This window comes from Harpia harpyja, chromosome 13, assembly GCF_026419915.1.
Source record: "Harpia harpyja isolate bHarHar1 chromosome 13, bHarHar1 primary haplotype, whole genome shotgun sequence".
Taxonomy (NCBI): Eukaryota; Metazoa; Chordata; class Aves; order Accipitriformes; family Accipitridae; genus Harpia; species Harpia harpyja.
In genome coordinates, this window is record NC_068952.1 from 32,702,836 (window position 1) to 32,722,296 (window position 19,461).

At 35.7% G+C, this 19,461-nt stretch overlaps 1 protein-coding gene across 9 annotated transcripts in view; it reads right to left on the reverse strand.

Moving 5' to 3' along the window:
• Positions 1–11,635: 11,635 nt before the first annotated feature.
• RYR2 (ryanodine receptor 2) overlaps positions 11,636–19,461 on the reverse strand; it is a 449,694-nt gene continuing 441,868 nt past the window's right edge. For all 9 annotated transcript variants that reach the window (XM_052805738.1, XM_052805746.1, XM_052805744.1 and 6 more), the window contains 4 exons: positions 17,631–17,695; positions 16,225–16,325; positions 14,655–14,706; positions 11,636–12,935 (listed from right to left, as the gene is read on the reverse strand). In XM_052805738.1, coding sequence (XP_052661698.1) covers positions 12,840–12,935; positions 14,655–14,706; positions 16,225–16,325; positions 17,631–17,695 — 314 coding nt within the window. In that variant the 3' untranslated portion in view covers positions 11,636–12,839. The remainder of the gene's footprint in view (positions 12,936–14,654; positions 14,707–16,224; positions 16,326–17,630; positions 17,696–19,461) is intronic.

Consider the following 19,461-nt stretch of genomic DNA (forward strand, 5'->3'; position numbering starts at 1 on the left):
GCAACAAACCAATCTCTGAATTAACACCAGTACAAAGTACTTTTCTAACAGCTTCTTAAAAGTGCTAACATCTTGAAATTGCAGAATAGCCAGACAAACTAGATGTACTAATAGGTCTTTTCTAGAATTGTTATCCATTAACTTGACCTCAGAAGGAAAACCAACATATTTTTAATGAAAAGGAATTCTGAGTTGCTATGAAATGTGACAAATGAGGATGCCACTGTAGTAGTATTTTCACTTCTTGCAAAGATAACACTGCAAGGAATCCATAAAAAGAAAGACATCAGTAATGGAGTATTCAGACCAATTAAAAGGAGGTTGAATACAGCACAGCCAAAAGGAGAAATTACTATGGAAAATCATTAAAATGGCTGCACCATGTTAAAGAGATATTGCATACCTTTAAATGTACCAGAGAATGGTTCTGTTCCACAACACATTAGTTCATACGGCTTACTTTAAATGATTTTAAGAGAAACATGTCTTTACGCTACAAATGGCTAAAATTCCTTTAATTCACAAATCCTGAACTGGAGTGAATAACAGAAACTAGGATGTTTTCAGTCATGCCTTTACAACACAAAAAGGGGCACACAATCTTCCCCCCAGCCCCTTGTCCTGCAATTTTCCTTCAACAAATCTGAGGAAACACATCCCTTGGCAACAGAAATTGGGCAGCGTTAAATGTATTTGCTTCCAGTTGTGTTAGGGAAGTTCCAGGGGTATCCCCCACCCCAGGCGTTCTCCTCCCCCTCGCACCATAGGGAGGGACACCACAGCTCAAGGTAACACAAGTGACCTCGGCTTCAACAGCTTCAGTCTCTCTACTTACTGACCATCAATAGTCTTGACAGTACCTTACATCTAACACTCCCAGTTGCAATACTGGAGGCATTTGCATTTTTCATGAGTGCTCAAACCAAAGAATGCTGAATGCTGAAGTATCCACAGCGTTGACTGACTGAGAAGAGATTCTGAGACAGGTATTTATAATCACAAAGTTTATATTTAATTTGTAAGTATTAATAAGGGGATCAGATTTTTGGTTTCTAAAGAGATGCAAGAGCCAGCTGTGAGTCACATGATGAAAGACACAACTTGGGATGCTTTTTGTGCCACAGTGCCCATACATATTTCCTTCTGAGGACAAGGGGCATGTTTATAGGAGCACAGCTTAAGCTAAGGAGATCAGGAAAACTAGAATAAAAGCAGGATTTTTTTTTTTTTTTAAATTAGAACCCTACATACCAGAGATTTCCACTCAGATGAGGTTAAGCATTCACCTTATGTTAAAGTCCTGCAGAATATACCCATAACACTTTGATGCATGCCAATACAGTCATTACACTGGGGTAGTATTGTTTCTACTCTTTCATTCTATGACATGTGAGAGATATGCATAAGGCACAATAAATTGCACATCTGCTCTCTAAGGACTGGTGTTATAGCCCTTATAGCAGCTTTGTCACATCCCAAACACTTCCAGAACAACCTCATGAAAGTCCAAGGACTGATTTAGCAGAATCTGTACAGCACTCAATGGAGCCCTCAGTGTTGCTGAGGACCATGCTGCCAGTGTCTCCATATGCCCTTCCCCATGTAGAAGGTCTGCCACTTCTCAAAATATTTTTTGATCTTCTTATAAAAGTTAGTTTTACTGGAGGTAAAATACAAGTTAATATAAAATGAATTAGTGTTTTAAATAACCAAAAATAATTTGAAGTGGATTTTTTTGTATGAACAGGTTTGCTAATCCTCTAGCACAGAATCACTTGGCAGCTTACAGACACAATGGCCTTATTAGCTTTTTTTTTTTTTTAAATGTGTCACCTACAAACATTAAACAGGAAAGAAGAAAAGAATGAGAGCACTGAAATAATTTAGAAAATTATGTACATACTTGGCAGCCCTCACTGATCTTTTGAGTGACATGCTGTTCGTTAATGAGGGAAATTAAAACCAAAATTGCTGACCTAATAAGCAATAAGAGAATGCAGATAGGAAGAAAAAAAGCACATCTAAATTGCTTAACATTAAAATGTCAATTTCTCTGATATTTTTCTTCAGAATAAGAGGTCATCCTTGGAATTAGCCAGAAAAATTATTTATTTCTCTGTGTTTTTATTATGGAATCTAGACTTTCTATTAGTGTACACATTTAATTAATTTAAGGAAATACATGATGCTGATTCTGAGTTGTCTAATTAAGAGTAGCTTAAAAATACTGAGAATAAATATGTACTGATGTCACATTACAGTGAAATTCAATTGAATTATTTTCTAGTTTTAGGCATTCAGGAAATACTAACAATATATTTTGAAAATAATTCTTGACTAAAACAAAGGTTTTCTATCCCATAAAACTTGTTTTCACTGTAGGACTCTCATAAACATACTTTGCAAGATCCACGTCTGACTGTTCTTTGCAATGAATCTTGACAAGGTGACAATTTGCATTTGTTAAAAGAATACTGGACATTTTAGCTGGCTGTTCTTTCCAGATGTAAGTATAAATGGGCTTATAGTGTGATAGTAATGTGATAGGCTACAGGAGGATCTCTTGGGAAACAAAAAGGTAAAGGCCATGACAGCTGGCACAGAACCACAACCATGGCTTTGTCACGTAGAAAGTATATACTCACATTATTAACTTTCAAGGGAGTTGTCCTATTCCTTTTCATGGATGAAAGTCATACAATTTAAATCTTAGAACTATTTTCAAAATTTTTGAGAACTTCGAAATTGATTCCAGGTAAAAAAAAGTTAAAATATGTTACTCTACTGTTTAAAGCCCGTTCCATTTCCATTACCTTTCTAAATCACAGTGTACTTCTGGAAAAAAAAAAAAAAAAAAAAAAGCCCTATACAGAATTTTAGAATAGATGTTAACATACAACAGTGCAGTGGCTGTACTATATCTCACTAAATGGACATGAAGTCCAGCAACCTGTATCCAGAATGAATTGTCTTCATAACTGGGTGCTTAGGGAAGACTAAGAACACATTTGATGTCTCCGTCTATGATGAGCAGTTACAACAAATACAAAACTCAAAATAGCAAATGAATTTTCACATTAAGAGATGGTTAATTCAAACCTGTAACAAAGCTAAGTATGAAACGGGAGTATTATTTACAATTACACTATTCTCTCTGTAATGAAATTAAGCTTTGTATATTGTACTGTTCACCCCCCCCCCAAAAAAAACATTGTCTTTAAAAACACAATATTGACATTTATATTCTCTTTAGAGAAACACAGAAATATTTATCAGACCAATACTGGCTTCATGAATTTTTTAGAAATGAAGAGACTGTTTTCCTTAGAAATTGATTAACTTTGGGGGCTGTAACACATTATTGTAACCATTATTCGTAAGAAAGTCTGGGAAATTCAGTTTCACTTAAACAGGTATTGGTTTTCCAAGACTCAAAATAAAATAAACCTTTCTTCCTAATGTTTTCTTGAGCTTCTTCTATGCCTCCAAAGTAGACCAGCTTGATTAATTCATATCATATTAAGAATACAGGTGAATTGCAAAAGCAGTATACAGAAACAACCACCTTTTCAGGTCCAATTTTGAGTAAGTTAATTTAATTTAGAATATTCATTTAGGAGGGTACTGTATAATTTCACCATGTAATAGTACTCATAAAGTATCTAACAGTAACCATATGCATCAAACAGGCTCCTTTCCGTTACAAAAAGTGTTAATTCTTCTCTAATTAGCATTTATGCCAGAATTTCCCTTTTCCAGCTGGACAGGCCACACAGACTATTGCACAGGTAGGACTGTAACCAACTCTGCTGTATATGCACAGCACAGAAAGTCAGAATACATACAGTAGGTTTGAGACTTCCTTTAACCTCATCACACACATTACTTCTTATATGTTTCTCATTTGTCCTTGGGTAAGCATGTAACTGGAATAATGTTCATTTTGTCAAAACAATTCACTTTGCCCACTCCTGGCCATTTATTTCCCTGAGGGCCATTCAGGACTGTGTAAAAGTTTTGTAGGTTGGCTTATTTATTTGTTGAGGATTGCCACCACCCTGCCTGCTATATCTGTTTGGAACCCTTCATTGCTCCCATGGAACTGGACAGGTACGTATCATCTCTCTGTGCACATCATGTCCACAGAGGAGAAGAAGGGAACATGTAACCGAGAAATATGGCACCCTAGATCCAGCTGCCTCAGCCAGAACTCATCTTGTCCTAACAAGGTTAGGTTAATTCTGGTGCATCACTTAGCCCCACTGGCTATAGTCTTGTATGTTTCTGGAGCATGTAACAATTTACATATAGTAAAGAAACAGGGATCTCGGGTAATAAAAATAATCCAAATCCTGGGAATGCAAATTAAGCCACAGAAAGATACAATGAGGATGCAAAGGCAAAAAGAGGGATCAGATAGTGTGACTAGGGCTCAGGGACATCTGAGTTTCATCCATCTACAGTGGTAAAACCATGAGCACAACAAATAAGTCTGTCTACTGGTCCTAGGTGCAAGTTGGTCAAAACAATGTCAGCATAGATGTTTCTACTTGCAACTCATGGTTAATCTGCAAGCTGGATAATTGGACCATAGTTCATCAAGAGGTGATCATATATGCAAAATGTTAACTACATAACAGCCTTATACAGTAAGTTCCTTTCACAGCTCTAGTTTTTGTAGCTTACATTGCCGCAGTTGACAAAGCAAATAATAGGAGGAAAACTTCATGTGAACTATTTTCTAACATTTCTCCCAGGCAGAAGCACGTTTTGAGCAGTATTATTCAGATTAGCCCCTCAGCAGCTTATTTTAACCAGTCTTTTTTAACTCTGTTGGATTCCTATGGCAAGGAATTCACAGCCTGCACAAAAACGATCTGGCCGAAATGTGCGTATTAGTCTTGCAAGCATAAGAATTACCTTGATTTTTTTAAAAATCAAATAACTCCAGATAAGAGGCTACCGCAATTGCAGACTGCACAAGGAATCCTTACAAAAACCTTATTATTTATGACAAAAAAGTAATTAATTATACATCAGTTCCATGAAGCATATACAAGCAACATTTTTACAGACCATAAATTATATACTTTGGAGATTGTCATGAGCACTTAGTACTGGAAAGTCTCTAACTATCCTGTATTTGCATACTATTTAGATGTTAAGGGTCATCCAGACAGGTAAAGATTTGGAAAAAGATAAAAATAATTATTTCCATCTGGATATTAATCATAGCAGTCTGTGACTCTCCAGATGGGAATCTGAAAACATTTGTAGAAGCAAAACTTAAACAAGAAACAGGCTTCTTAAACTGTGAAAGACTAAGAGTTAATATTACATTTTTCTCTGAAATATAATTCAGGATTATTTTGGCTTTTTTACATAACCACTTCCAAGCGCTGCAAAGTATGTGATATTAACCTCTTGACATGGGGCAGAAGTCTGAGCAAATAGAAAGCAAACTTGCCTCATTACAGTCAAGAATAATGCAGGCTGAGCCAGGGACAGGTAAATTCTGAGGTGATGGGTCTATCTTTACATTCTTATATTTAAATTATTATTAATTCGGCACTTGTCCAAGCATAAAGCACCAGTGAAGAAAAGAAATTCAGTGTCTATATTTCCTGTCCCAAGCTTATTCCATTCTGTCACATCTATTTAAACACTGAACAGTTTTCCAGATGCGCACAAAACAATATAAACCGCTATTTTCTACAACACTGTGCTCCAGAGAAAGATAAATAATCATTTTACCTATCACTTGAATTGACTTAAAGCAGGACACATAGATGAGCATCAAGGATAATAATCTTTTTAAATAGCTAGGAACTATACTGAGTTTGGGGTTTTATCATTATCTTAATATTCAATAGCAACAACTTGGTTTATTAACACCTTAGGGTAACATCATGAAGCACTTAAAAACAGCTCAGTAGTTACATCAAATTTATGAGGCCACTTATTCTAGTATAGATTGTAGATAGCTAAAATGTTCACAGTATTCTACTTAGTGCCTGAAATTTTATCTTCTTTGGACAGAGCCCAAAATCAACTGCCTGCGATATGGTCCAGTCATACTAGTAGTTTATTTCCTAGTCAGTGGATATACTTATTTCCTTCCATTTGGATGGACCACATGATAAAAGGATACGCCTTGTTGTCAGCACTGAGCAGCTGCCTAATTAATTTAATTTCTTCTTAGGAGGAAGTGTCTGCAAGTGTCTGTGTATCAGCAGTTATAGCAGTATGCAGTCTGTCATCCTTTCCCTGGCACCGAGGTCGACGGGGAAGGGACTCCTCCAGAATTGGATGCACTGAGCCTAGCTTGGGCATGCGCCCACAGGACAGAACAGCAGCCTCGCTGGATGCCACTGTTTAAGCCAGATGTCATCCATTCTGCTACCTCCCTGCTGATCTGCACAACGGGCACAGTATGGCTCAAAGCTGAGAATAACACTTTCTTCACAATTACTGCAATTGATTAATCTCCAAAGAAATGTAACGACAGTTCATGAACCTTTACTTCTTCCATTTCACTCACATCGTGTTCTATTCACTAGTAGTTTTTGCAAGACTTAAAATAATTTCAAGCCTTTTCATTTTATTTTTCCATTCCTTAAACTGCAGGAAGCAAAACAGCCGTGATGTCTTTGTGGGATACAGGGTGTCCACTTACTAAAAGCTCCTGAAGGAGTTTGATATTCCTGGGTATTACATAACTTCACTATCCACTTTATCATAGTAACATTTTATAAACACTCAAAAAATCAAATTATCCACCTTTTATTATAATGCATACTTAACTGTAAAACAGTGAAGTCAGTTCTCAGCAGCTTTTCCCAGTCAAGTCAAATTACTTTCACATTGCTGCCTTTTCTTTACAAAATCTTCAGGCCTATTGACATAATAATCACATGCTAAAGTAAAAAACCCTCATACTTTGCTGAATTCTACCTTCTGCCACCATGTGTTACAGAAGATGAAGCTGTGGGAATCACAAGACTTTAGCACAGTGATGGTTGAGAGAGAAATGAGTGTGACAGATCTGGGTTAATGCCCAATACCTAATTTTAAAGCAATTCATAGCATTGTTCTAATATATCTCAAAAGCTGAGCAGGAAGGAGAAAAGATGCTAGCACTAGTCAGGTATTTCTTTTGCTTATGAATGCAGAGTGGTTAAATAACTGGATATTTTTCCTTCAAAAAGGCACAGGGTGGAGAAACTGTTGGAACATGCATCTTCATCTGAAATTCAAACACAGCAAGCTACAAAAATGCTAATGTTTTCCAAAGATTAAAAGCAAGCATATTTTCTAAATCTCATACACTAAGTGAACATTGATTAAAAATGAAGAAAAATATTTGTAATGAAATGGAGCTTGAGGGATTTTATGCAACAGTAATTTACTGGAGGGAAAAAAAAACAGAAAAAAAGAATATACTTCAAAAAAGCTTGCTATGCATAAGGCCAACTAACTTCTCTTCCTACAATTTTTTTCTTCTCAGTTACATTGCTTGCAGAAAACCTAGTAAGTAGGCAGTTGATGAATTTTTCACCATTACCTATTCTGTTCCTGATATTATCCTACTGTAAACTTCACCTTTCCTGTCCATATACTGAATCTATGTATTGTCTCTTCTCCTTTGCTCAGGCTTTCAGTTCTTGAAGGCTAGAGACTATAGTTTTGTTATGAATACGTATGGCAGTTGACACCATCACACCTTAATTCTTGGTTTGGATCCTGAAGCTCACTTATAGCACAAAAAAAAAAATTTAAATAAATCATACAAACCTTAAAAAATGAATTTATATTTACCTAAAACAAAAAAAACCCTGCTCCATAAAAATTCTGGTTTTCAACCCTTTTCATTTATAAAGCTATTTTTAGAAAAGCTTGTTATCTGTGTATTTTCTAGACATCTTCTAGTATTGCAGAAAAATACTTACAGGTCTTAGGAGTTTAACAGGAAATATAGAAGTTCCATCACAACAGTTAGTGCAGAAGCAGAACTCATCGAAGGTTTCACGACGAAATCCCACTTCTCAACAGATGAAAGAAACACCTTTCTTTCATATTCTCTATTTCTTATGCTATTTTTTTTATCTAACCATTTTTTCTTTTACTTCAGGACTTTCCATGCTCTAATTCTCCCTGGGTGGTTCTATTTTTTTCAATGTATTCAACTCATGCAGTTTCCTTCTGTTCTACTAGCACTATGTAAAGAACAATTAATCAAAACTTTTTGATTTATTTCGAATCTCAAATTGCATGATCCGGCATCATTTAGCCACCTTTCAGTGTTCCAAAGGTCCTTATTTAATATATATCTAAGAGAGGGGTATTTTGTCTGTATAACTGCAACTTCTATCAAGCAACTACATCTTGCATGCAAACTTGGAGCACTTCCACAAAGGATTGATAGCGAAGACCTTCAGTTTGTTGTTAATTGTGGATTTTTGAGCTTTTTCCCCTTACATTTCAGAAATTTCAAAACTTTTTTCAGGAGAACTTTAGCTCAGATCTTCCTATCCAACACCAAAATGTACAGGTCAAACCTTTGTAACTGCAGATCAGCCCATGGCAATGTTATTACAAAAGCAAGCTGTTCATATAAAAAATTGCCTCAACTCTTGACCTCCATTGGCATGGCCGAATGATGCTGTTTGGCTACCAGAGATCTTCAACAGCTGTTGAGAAGGGTCTTCTTTACTACCTAAGAAACACATCCTTTTGCCTAAACAAATATCCAAACAAACAAAAAGATAATTCTGAAGAAAACTAGACAGAACAAATTAACATAGGTATAGTTAAAACACTATGCAGCTGACAGAGAAAACCCTAATCCAGGAAACACATAAAAAGGGCCTTCAAAAAAAGAAAAAGAAAAGAAAAAAGAAATGAGGCAGCTGCAAAAAAAAAAGCTCACCTATAAATCAATATCTGTGCTTAAATATCTTGCAAATCTTGAGTAAGAAGTGACTGTAAGACAATATAATTTGAAATTCTATTTGCAGCCAAGCCTCTATGGTTTAGCATGGCTTCAGAAAAGCTGAAGAAAACTGAAAAAGCAGCAAATAAATATACACATAGAAGTGGCTATGACGTAAGAAGAGAGATTGAAGGAGCTACATTTATGAGCATAAATATTAGACAGGTTTAATCAAAGAACATACCCACCCATGGTCTCTGTGACACATCTTATCCTTTGACAGAGACTGACACTCTACTTTAGAAAATAAAAAACCCTAGAAAATATTACATCTTATGAATACAGCTGATTGTGTAAATAAAGGGAATTATTCAGTGCCTCTGAAGATGGTAGGAATGTTATCAAAGGACTTATAGAAAGAAACATTAATGCAATTCATAGGCAAAATGCTATTATTCATTAGTAAGAGTCCTATAATATTAGGAAGATACTACAAATGAAAATATTCAACAACAACTTAAATAGCACATTAGTGGCCAAGATGAAGGGGATTAGTCTTGCAGTAATGCACGGGCCAAGGATATTACAGGTTCCTTTTCTTGTCTTCTATTTTTTGTAATTGTCTCAGTAAAAAAATATAGACTTAAGCTTCAAAGTTTTAGGGAAAGACATAAGAACAGAGTATTGGAAGAAGATGTAACAAATGTCAGGTAACTCAAGTCTAAGTGGAACAGTATATAAATGGGTAACAATTTCCACAAATGAATCACACCTCAACTATTCTTCCATCTTACTTTGCTTTTCCATTGCCATTCATTCCTTTGTTTCTTTGCCGAAATCAACATGTATGTGCTAGGATCATCGGTTTTAGAGCTCTTCTCAATTTTCTCAGCATTCAGAAGTAAACAGCAACGATTCTCTCTCTGCTATCTTCAACAAAGGGCAAGAGTTCCTCCTGAAAATTACAGTTTTACTGACACAATCATGAAATTCAGCTAACAGCTGAAAAAAAATATTAGCATACACAAACATGTGTGTAAGTATAACCTTATCTTAAATATCACATGCATAAGCACTATAATTGAATTTCTTGGATTTAAAACTGCAGTTTTCAAGTGACATATTATCACCTGCTCTTGTACATTGTGCTAGTATATAGGACACATATGTCAACATTAATTTCTTTTGAAACAACTATTAAAGCAGTGAATTGTCTGTATTGGTTGGCTGTGTTCATATGACTCTTTTACAACACAAAATTCAAAGAAGTTGCATTTGTCACAGTAAGTTCAGTAATTTTTAATAAAATCTAAGAATTCAATTCAACTTTGTCTTTGGACACCACAGTCTGTATCATGTAGTCTGTGGCCTGCCTGAACAATATTATCCTGTTAAAAGCACACATTAGTGTCAGAAACAGTGTGAGTCATAGGAAATGCACACTTTTAAAATAAACCAGTCTCCTATGACACGTACTCTTATTTTTAATTTCAAAGTGAGTTTCTTTTCTTGAATTAGATGTGTTACGTGTTAAGAAAAAGGCTCTCAGTGGCAAGTTTTGTGCACTGAACGTACAGGAAATGCCAAGTTTCAGGAACTCACAGAAAGTTTACAGCCATTGCAGAGGGGACAACATGAACCAAGTTCTGAAGGTTTGCCAAAGCCAGTTCCCGTCCTTTTTCAGTAGTGAACACCAAGCCTGCAAACTCTCATGAACCAGTTCTTAGCTGTAGGAATTTGCTTCTGTGAAAGCTAAAATTAATTTAATAAATTAAGAGTTCTCATACTTAAAAAGAAACTTTTTTGCATCACCATATAATCAGTAGATCTCATCCTGCAAGATTCTAGTGTTTAAGTGTGGCTTCACATATATTTGTTAAACAGCATACTGGATTCAACAGCAAGGATGCCCCAGAAGCTTTGTGACATGGAAGTTGAGGTTAAAGAAACATGTCACACTTATTCTGGTACTTGCCTACAAAGCCCAATTGAATTTGTTTTCAAGACAAGGGGACCTTGAAGTATCTATCAGTCAGAATCATTAGCTACATATTTCTGCCTGTGTGTCAAATAACGACTATACTCATGTTGTACACCCAAAAAGGAACAACATTGCAATCGCCTATTTCTAAATCTTCCCTGCAAATCCCAGAAAGGCTGATTAAAAGTGTTTTATGGAGTTGTGCCAAATAGGGAGGAAACAAAGCTGGAATGAATATTCCAAATGAAGTGGGCATGGCTTAAAACCTGAATACAAATTGTAGCTGCTGTACCTGCCCCTCCCACCATCAGCAGCCTGCCCAGCCTCTGGCCTCAAATATTGTAGAATTTGAGAGAATTTTACCAGAATCCTAATCAGAATCTCAATTTCAGAGCAGCACTATTCACAATCTGCTGAACTGAAAGCCTGGCTTTTAAGAACACAGAATTAGTATTTTTAGAGGATTATTTCTTTAGTTATAAATTTTCTTAGTTATAACTGAATACTGATATAGACAATTTATTTTATGACAAAACTGTGGCCTGTAAAGAAATAAGGTGGAGCAACAGAACAGCAAGAAATCCAGGAGAAAAAACAAAAACAACCCCAAAAACTTTCATTAAGAAAACAGCAGCTTAATCCTGTTTTGAAGTGGGCGTAATTAATTCAGGGATTAATAAAAAGACTCCATAACAAAGACCTCAAATGCTACCAAAACCAGCTTGTTTCCATTCTGAATCTCTCTTTTTATTTGTAAAGACTGGCATTACAATTGAAAAGGACTCAAAATGGAGTGATGTATACATCATTGGTGTTTCATGATGCAACTGATGGAGTCCCTGAATGGATATTGCTTCAGCTTTGCTTTTAAAAAATAATTTAACAAGAAAATCTTCAACTCCACTATCGATCACAGGTGGCAGAAATAAAAGAAAGGAAAAGAAAAGAAACCAAAACTACTGTTAAATTCATAACATATACATTGTTGGCTGATGACACTTGTTCCAGATGTACAATAAAGCCCACAACACTTTATTACTATGGATATAATTATTGTGAATGTTTTTTCATGTTGATCAACTTGCTTCTGAAGGTTGGTTTTTTTGATTGTTTTAAACTTGCATAATAAACATGCAATGAAACATTTCTTGTTAAAGTGTTTTTTGCAGTCGTCTTGTTTTCATACAAAGATTTCATAAAGTTGCAGTGTTGTATCAGAGCATTACCAAAATAAGAGCAAAAGCTAAAGAGGAAGGTAAATGTGAAATGAACTTGATGAAAACAACCTAATCTTGTCCTGAGACACTCCAGTCTTATTAAAAAGATGTGCACAACCAAATTCCTTCCTCGCAAACCCACCAAAACCACAAAATAAATATTAACTTGGAAGAAAGGGAAGACAAAGAAAAAAAAAAAAGATGTCATCATGCACTCGTCTTCTGCATAGCTCAACCCACATATAGTAAGGCACTATTTCCCCACAACTTAGTGTCCACAACAATCTTTTACAGTGCTCTGCGAACTATATATAGTTCCTTCCAGGATGATGAAATAAACAGATTGAATGAGTGTTGCTACCATGTCACCCCATGTGTGATCTTATAGACAAGGGCATCATCTGGCAGTTTCAGAAATAAGCTGTCTCAAGTCTCTTCTTATGTGTGCATGTTATGTATAGGGGTATCTTTTGTGTGTGTGCAAGTGGTTGGTTTGTTTTCCAGAGTTGCTGTTATTTTTCATTGTTCTTTACTCCAGTGTTCTCAAAGCAAATACACAAGAAAATAAAAGCGCAGTTGTGTCATTAAAAACAGAGCTTTGGTGCTCCAAAAAGCACACAGCTTTGGGGATTTAAGAAATCTGTTGGATATTCCCAAAAGACTTGGGAAATACATGGACATATTTGTGTCTGGAAATCCTCATCTCTGCTTAGTTGAGCTGGTCTTCATACTGTTTTCGGAAGCAATCACCAGCAGGGAAAAACTCCCAGCACCGTTCTTGATACATTTTCCATACATAGGATTCCTGAAAGAAACACAGTTTAAATAATTTAACTTGATTCAATGAGAAAGCACCAACCATTTTTTTTTCTCTTTTATTTATATACTGCTTCACTTTTTTGATTCTGTCATGTCAGGTTGTTTTATATCAATCTACAAAATCACGTTAATGTTTAGAGTAGGTTTTAGACTTTTGTCACCTAGTCAAAAAGCACTAGAGAAACACACAGAAGAGGACCAGGTAGTTTAGTTCTTATTGCATATCCAGTAGCACTGTAAAGCTCAATTAAAGCTGTCGCGAGACAAATACCAGGGTAAGCAGAATATTTTCTGTCGTAGAAATTTGACTGAATTTCTGCATCTGTCATTTAAAAACATGCCTACACAAAATACATAAAACATAAAACACATTAAAGGTATTTCTTAGAAAAGCAGTATTTTCTGAAAAAGTGGTCTTTTTTTTTTTTTTTTTTCTTTCTGATATTTGTTCAGGTAAAGCTCTGTCTCTAGACAGTCTGGAGAATAGTAAAGGATATGTCAGTTTATTTCCATTTTAATCACACCACTTAAATGTGCTTTTTATTATACAAATTCCATGGTAGAAAGGACATGTGTTACACAAGTTAGAGAATCATTTAGGTTGGAAAAGACCTTTAAGATCATAGACTCCAACCGTAAACCTAACACTGCCAAGTCCATCACTAAACCATGTCCCTAGAAGTTATGTAGTATGAAGTACTCTCAATTTTCAAATTATCAGCTAACAGTATCAAAACTGAATAGTTAGAAGAAATCTGGCTTCAGTGAATATAGTAGGACACACTGTATGCCAAGAAAAAAGAAAAAGCAAATAGAAAAGACTTTTTAAAAGATCTCATTTAACATGAAATACTCAAATGACAAATGGATGCTCAAAAATATCAAAGCAAATACATAAAATCTGATACCGGACAAGGTTGAGATTTATGCAAAAAAGATTATTATAATTGCCCAGTACATCCATCAGAGTTCAGAAAGAGTAAGCTACATAGATTTATAGCAAATCATCCCTCTAACCCAAATCTGTAGGGCTACGTATATGATGCTCTTCAGGTTTTTGTTTTCTGATCTGTAACACAGGAACACTTGTTTAGTCAGCTGCAAGACTATCACTAGAAAAAAAAAAGTAGTCTGTAAATTTGATACATTTTTTTGCTGACTTTAAGTATACTTAAAGGAAGTTGAAGGAAGCACCAGAAGTTTGAAAGAACAGCAGCAAAGAAGAAACCTCCAGGGAAATTTCTCTCACAGGTTTCATTTTAAACATATGCACAAGCTCTTTCATATGGATTTATCCAGGAATGTAGTCAAAGAAGATTATATATAGATAATAATAAAGGACAAGGACTATTAAAAAAGAATCAACAGGTAGAAATGAAGAGTGCTGCTTTCACAGGATGCTTAACTGTTCTGTTTCTCTTTTTTTTTTTGTTTATAGTCTGTATTTATATTTTGTGGAAGTAACAATTTAAGAATAACAGGTCAGATAACAAAATAGAAATAGAAAGTACCACAGAATTGATGCTCAATTTAACATTAAGCAACCAAAGTCCTAAGAATTGTTTGGCAGAATGAGAATTAAATTACATACCATATAGGGAGCTATTCATTAGAATACTCTTAGTTTTGCCAAGCCTGAATGAATTTTATTTTAGAATCAGTCTTATTTACTAACTGTTGACATTCATAGAGTTGTTTAACCCACCTGTCCTGTATGCTCTGTTTCATCTTTGTTAATAAGATACATCAGAAAAAACCTACAAGCAAAGAAACGGCTATTATGAATACGGTATTTGGAAACATTAGGCAAGCCACAGAGGGATGGATATTTTTCAGTATGTACAGTGGTAATGCTGTTCATGGACTTAGAAGTTCCAGAGTTCTATTTATGATAATACTCCAGGCACATTAAATATACTTTCCTGACACTGCTGACGTTGACTCTTTGTTCAATGAATAGTTTGCTAAAATGCAAGAGATTCAGTTTGATTCACAGTAAATAGCAACTCTGTATAAATGAAGATTTTCTAAGCTTTCTGATCTGAAAATTATAACAGACATTTTCTTGCCCACGAACACCAACTTGGAAACAGACAGAGGACAGTTGTTGGAACTTTTTTTCCTCTCCCCACAATGAATAAGAAATGCTGAAGAAATTAAGAGATTTCTCTTATTGAAATTATAGGTTGGGGATATTTTACCAGTGTATGTAACTCAAGATCAACATGAGCAGAAAAGAACTTGTAATTTTAAAAATACATTAGTCTTGGAGTTTTGAGATATCTGACAGACACTAGGTGATGATTTCAAAATTTCGCTCATAATAAACATTCTCTCCAAACATATGTAAAAATATAAAACATGATCATGCACAAAAATATCAAAAAACATTTCCTTAGGATGATGGACTTTAAGTATGCTATCGTGTGTTATTTGTGTAGTACTTTGTAAGCAGGAACAAAATCCCACATGATGGTGCTTTTAATGTATTTTGTTGGCACAACCTATTTTTCAGGTGGAATTTCTTTATAGGGATGTTTGACTTTACAGTCTCATTATTTTGTGCACATACAGTGCTAGTTTATAGACACGAAGTCACAATCCACCCATTGCTTCATGCTGACAGCACTAGCATAAAATACACTTTGGCACTGGATTTTCATAGGTATTTGACAGGAGAGGAACAGTATGATACAGTGATTGTAGACCTGATAAATGGTTTTATTTCCAGATTTAAAAAGACTGAGTTTAGTGGTCACTGTTGCTCTGCTTGGATTTTCCAAAGGTGGACCTGATGCCCTTGGTGTGATCCCTCCCCTCCCTAGCTCCTTGTTCCAGTTCCCCTACCACCCTTTGTCCCAGGTTCTCTTGGTCAGCCTCAGCACTCCACTCAAAATATTTTGTCCAATATAAGTTTTCCCTCTCTTGCCTTACTCCTTTGCTTGTGCACTCTCTCCATCAGTCTCCAGGCCGGGTCATACCGTTCCTCTGTACCTTACACAACACATTCAATTTTACAACGCCTCCACAGCCACATACTAAGTTCCCAGTTTCCATCTCCTAGCTCACACAAGCTTGGTGTGTCACAACCAAGCTGGGAACAAGATAATGAAGTTTGTTCATTCCTTGCTCCCATCGTCACAGAATTATATATTCAGACAGTGCACATCAAAGCCAAACAGTACTGACTCTTACTTATGCAAGAGAGCTATCAGGTACTTGCAAAGGGTGCATGGGTCATGAGTTAGTGAGAAGCTGATTTTTACTGTACTCACAAATAATTGGCCAAGTTGTGCTCCTGTAGTGTGTGTGTTTCAAAGCCATGGGGCACTGTATCAAAGTAGTCATTTCCTATTCCACAGATAAAGCACTTCGTCTAAAAGAAAGAACACAGAGCACTTCAACACTATATAAAACCCTGCCCCCCTTTGAGAAAAGGCCAATAAAAATGTAGCAATTTTCTTGAAAATGGCAATGCATCATGTATAATATGTGCTGAACAAAAAGGCTTTTCTTTTAATGATTGGGACTGGATACCTCAGTCAAAACACCTGAATAGAAGTTTAACTGCCATGAGAGTAGCTTCTTACTGTTTAAACAAAAAAAAAAAAAAAAAAAAAAATCTTTGCCAGCTGTAAGTGAACGGGTATCAGGAGACAGAATGGCATACAGTGGTCAAAGTTGACTTTTTTTTTTTTCCCTTTAACACTGTAGGTAGCACTCACTGTAACATATGGCAACATGTACCTCAATGCCTGCTGTGCTTGTCCAGCTGAAACTGAATATGCTCAAAGTTTAGATTACAAAACACAGTAGGTTTGCAACACTTTTCTGAGTTCTTATAGTCATACTTAAATGACAGAATAGAAAACCACCAAGTACAGGATACTTTCACACATAGATTAACCAAAGAAGATTACATCTGAGATGAACTGTAACATGACAGTGTTAACACCCTGTGTTAGAAACCTCTAGTCTGAAGATCCAAAAGACTTAAATAGCCACAGATATGTAATTCATTATAATATACAGCAACGTAAAAACATTTTTCTTGTTTACAGAAAAGAAGATACAGGGATTGGTCTAAACTTTAAAAAGTCATGAGAAAATAAGCTGTTAGGCTTTTTATCTGAATTTTTGTTAACTTATCACTGACAGCAAAAAACTGGCCACACTTGATCTGGAGGTATTAAAAAAAATCCATACTAGGAATTAGCAAACAAATCCAAAATATGCTTAGAGTATCAGTTTAGACAACCTGGGTTTGTGTCCCACGCAAAGACTTATGCAACATAGCAGCTAGCACCTGTCAAAGCATAGCATACCTCTTTCACAGGAGGCAGCGAAGAGTGGTAAATGCTATTCAGAACCTGGATGCTAGCAGAGTTTTCTCTTCATAAAATTGTCTGAGAAGAATTTTATTGGGTACTAACAGAACTACTTAAGTTCGTATATTTTAATAGATACAAAGAAGTCAATTAAAAAAAAAAGTCAGTTGTTATTTCCATCTAATGTGAGAGTAGAATCTCATCCAGGACGTTGTATGATATTGGACCATGTACAGAACTGTATTTTCCTCTTAGTTTAAGAAACTATCCACTAGGTAGATCACATTTGGATTGAAAACAGATGTTCATGAAACCTGAAAATAGGGTATGGTTCACCAACTGGATATTCTTACCTCCATGTCTTCCTTAACTTGCTCTTGCTGATCTCTTAACTCACCAAAAGCATCAATAATTAAACCTAGGGTTTAAGTTAAAATGACAGTTAATGTTCAAGAACAGAACTGTGACAAAGAATATTTGGAAATCCAGGGATAACTCTGACAAAGAATATTAAACGAGAATCTTGTGGAGAAATAATAGAAGCCAATATACATTCCAAAGACCACAAAAACAACTCAATACATGAAGAAAAATGAGCAAGTCAAAGAAAATGGCTACCAGTAACATGGTTGGCAGTACCATTTGGAATTATAAAATGGGACAAGCAGACTTCTGTTTTATTGACAGTGCTCTAATCTTGACTCAGTACCTAAAGATGTACGTGGTTTTTACAGTGATGGAGGCTTTACTATAGAAAGACTACTACTATACTTTTAACAGAGTTCAGGGATTTATTACATGGCAGATGCAGAGAGGCTCAGAGCTCTGTGCATCCTCTCTCATTATAGTTGTCACGTAGTATGAGGTTCCACTGTCAGAGCTCTACAGAAGTAAGGGGTCATTTTAGGGAGATACAGAAAGAAGAAGAAAAACCTCCACAGGCTCTATATAAATTCTTTATGATTCTCCCTTCACTTACACCAATACAAATAAGGACTAACCACAATCATTGTCAACACTACTGTGCTGTAAAACTGATGAATACCAGATGAGAATTATACTCAAAGCTTGACAGCTAAGGCCTCCACTTTTCAGCCACTCACAAAATGAAGAACCAAACAGTATGAGATATGTCACTTCAGGCTATAAAAAATTCTGCACCCTCCCCAAGCCCTTTAAAAATCTTGCTGCTTGAGTAGGAGTTATAAACAATTTACCACAAGCTCAGAGTCACCTTCTAAACTTCTTTGCAGGAAGTGAGAAAGCATCCTTACTGCTTTCAAAATCATCTTAAGTTAGCTAACTGTTAGCTGACAGAAAGCAATAAGGTATTACCATTTATAACAACAACAGGACCTAACAAAAGTCATTACATGTTTTTCCAAAATCAAGAATATACTTCTGTTAATTTGTGCAAACTTTAATAAAAGATGATCTTCTGGGTATTCTTGACAATCTTTTGAAGGTTTAATATGTAAACAGATGGGGCTTTTAAGTACTCTGTGTAATAATATTAAACATTGTTAATACACACATAATAGAAAAAAACCCTGACTTCCCAAAATTCAGTATCCGCTATCCAGATTACAACAGCAAGCCACACTATCAGTTAAATAATTTCACTCAAATTCAGAAGCTAACCTAATGGCAGCTGACTTTCCATTGTCATTAACCAGGATATACTAAATCTGTTTCATATCAAGCTCCTTTCTTTACTCTTTGACATTGTTCATGTGAGCAGGCATCACACCAAAGAGAGGGTTTTATGTAAGAAAAGATTAAACCTCTTAAAGCTATGTTCCAATTTTCATACCACTACCACCAATCTGAAGATTTGCCAGACAGTCAAGAACATTAGATGCTGGCAGGGGGAATACTGACAGCACCCGCTACTGATTTTGTCCACATAAGTTCACAAAGGGCAGGTTATGCTGAAAGACAATTTTAAGGTATGCCACAAGATTTCTGATCACTTTCTAATCACTTCTCTTGCTGATCATTTACAGGAGGCTTTTAGAAAGTGCAACGAGAAGATAGAAACTGTAGTGATACCAGTATTCTCATAGCAGAGATTTTTTTTGTTTTCACCGATCCAGTCAGAGCCTGTTGATTTCACAGAGACTAGGAAGAATAGCATACAGATAAAAGCCAGCTGGATGTGATATACGATACAAATCTGTGCTT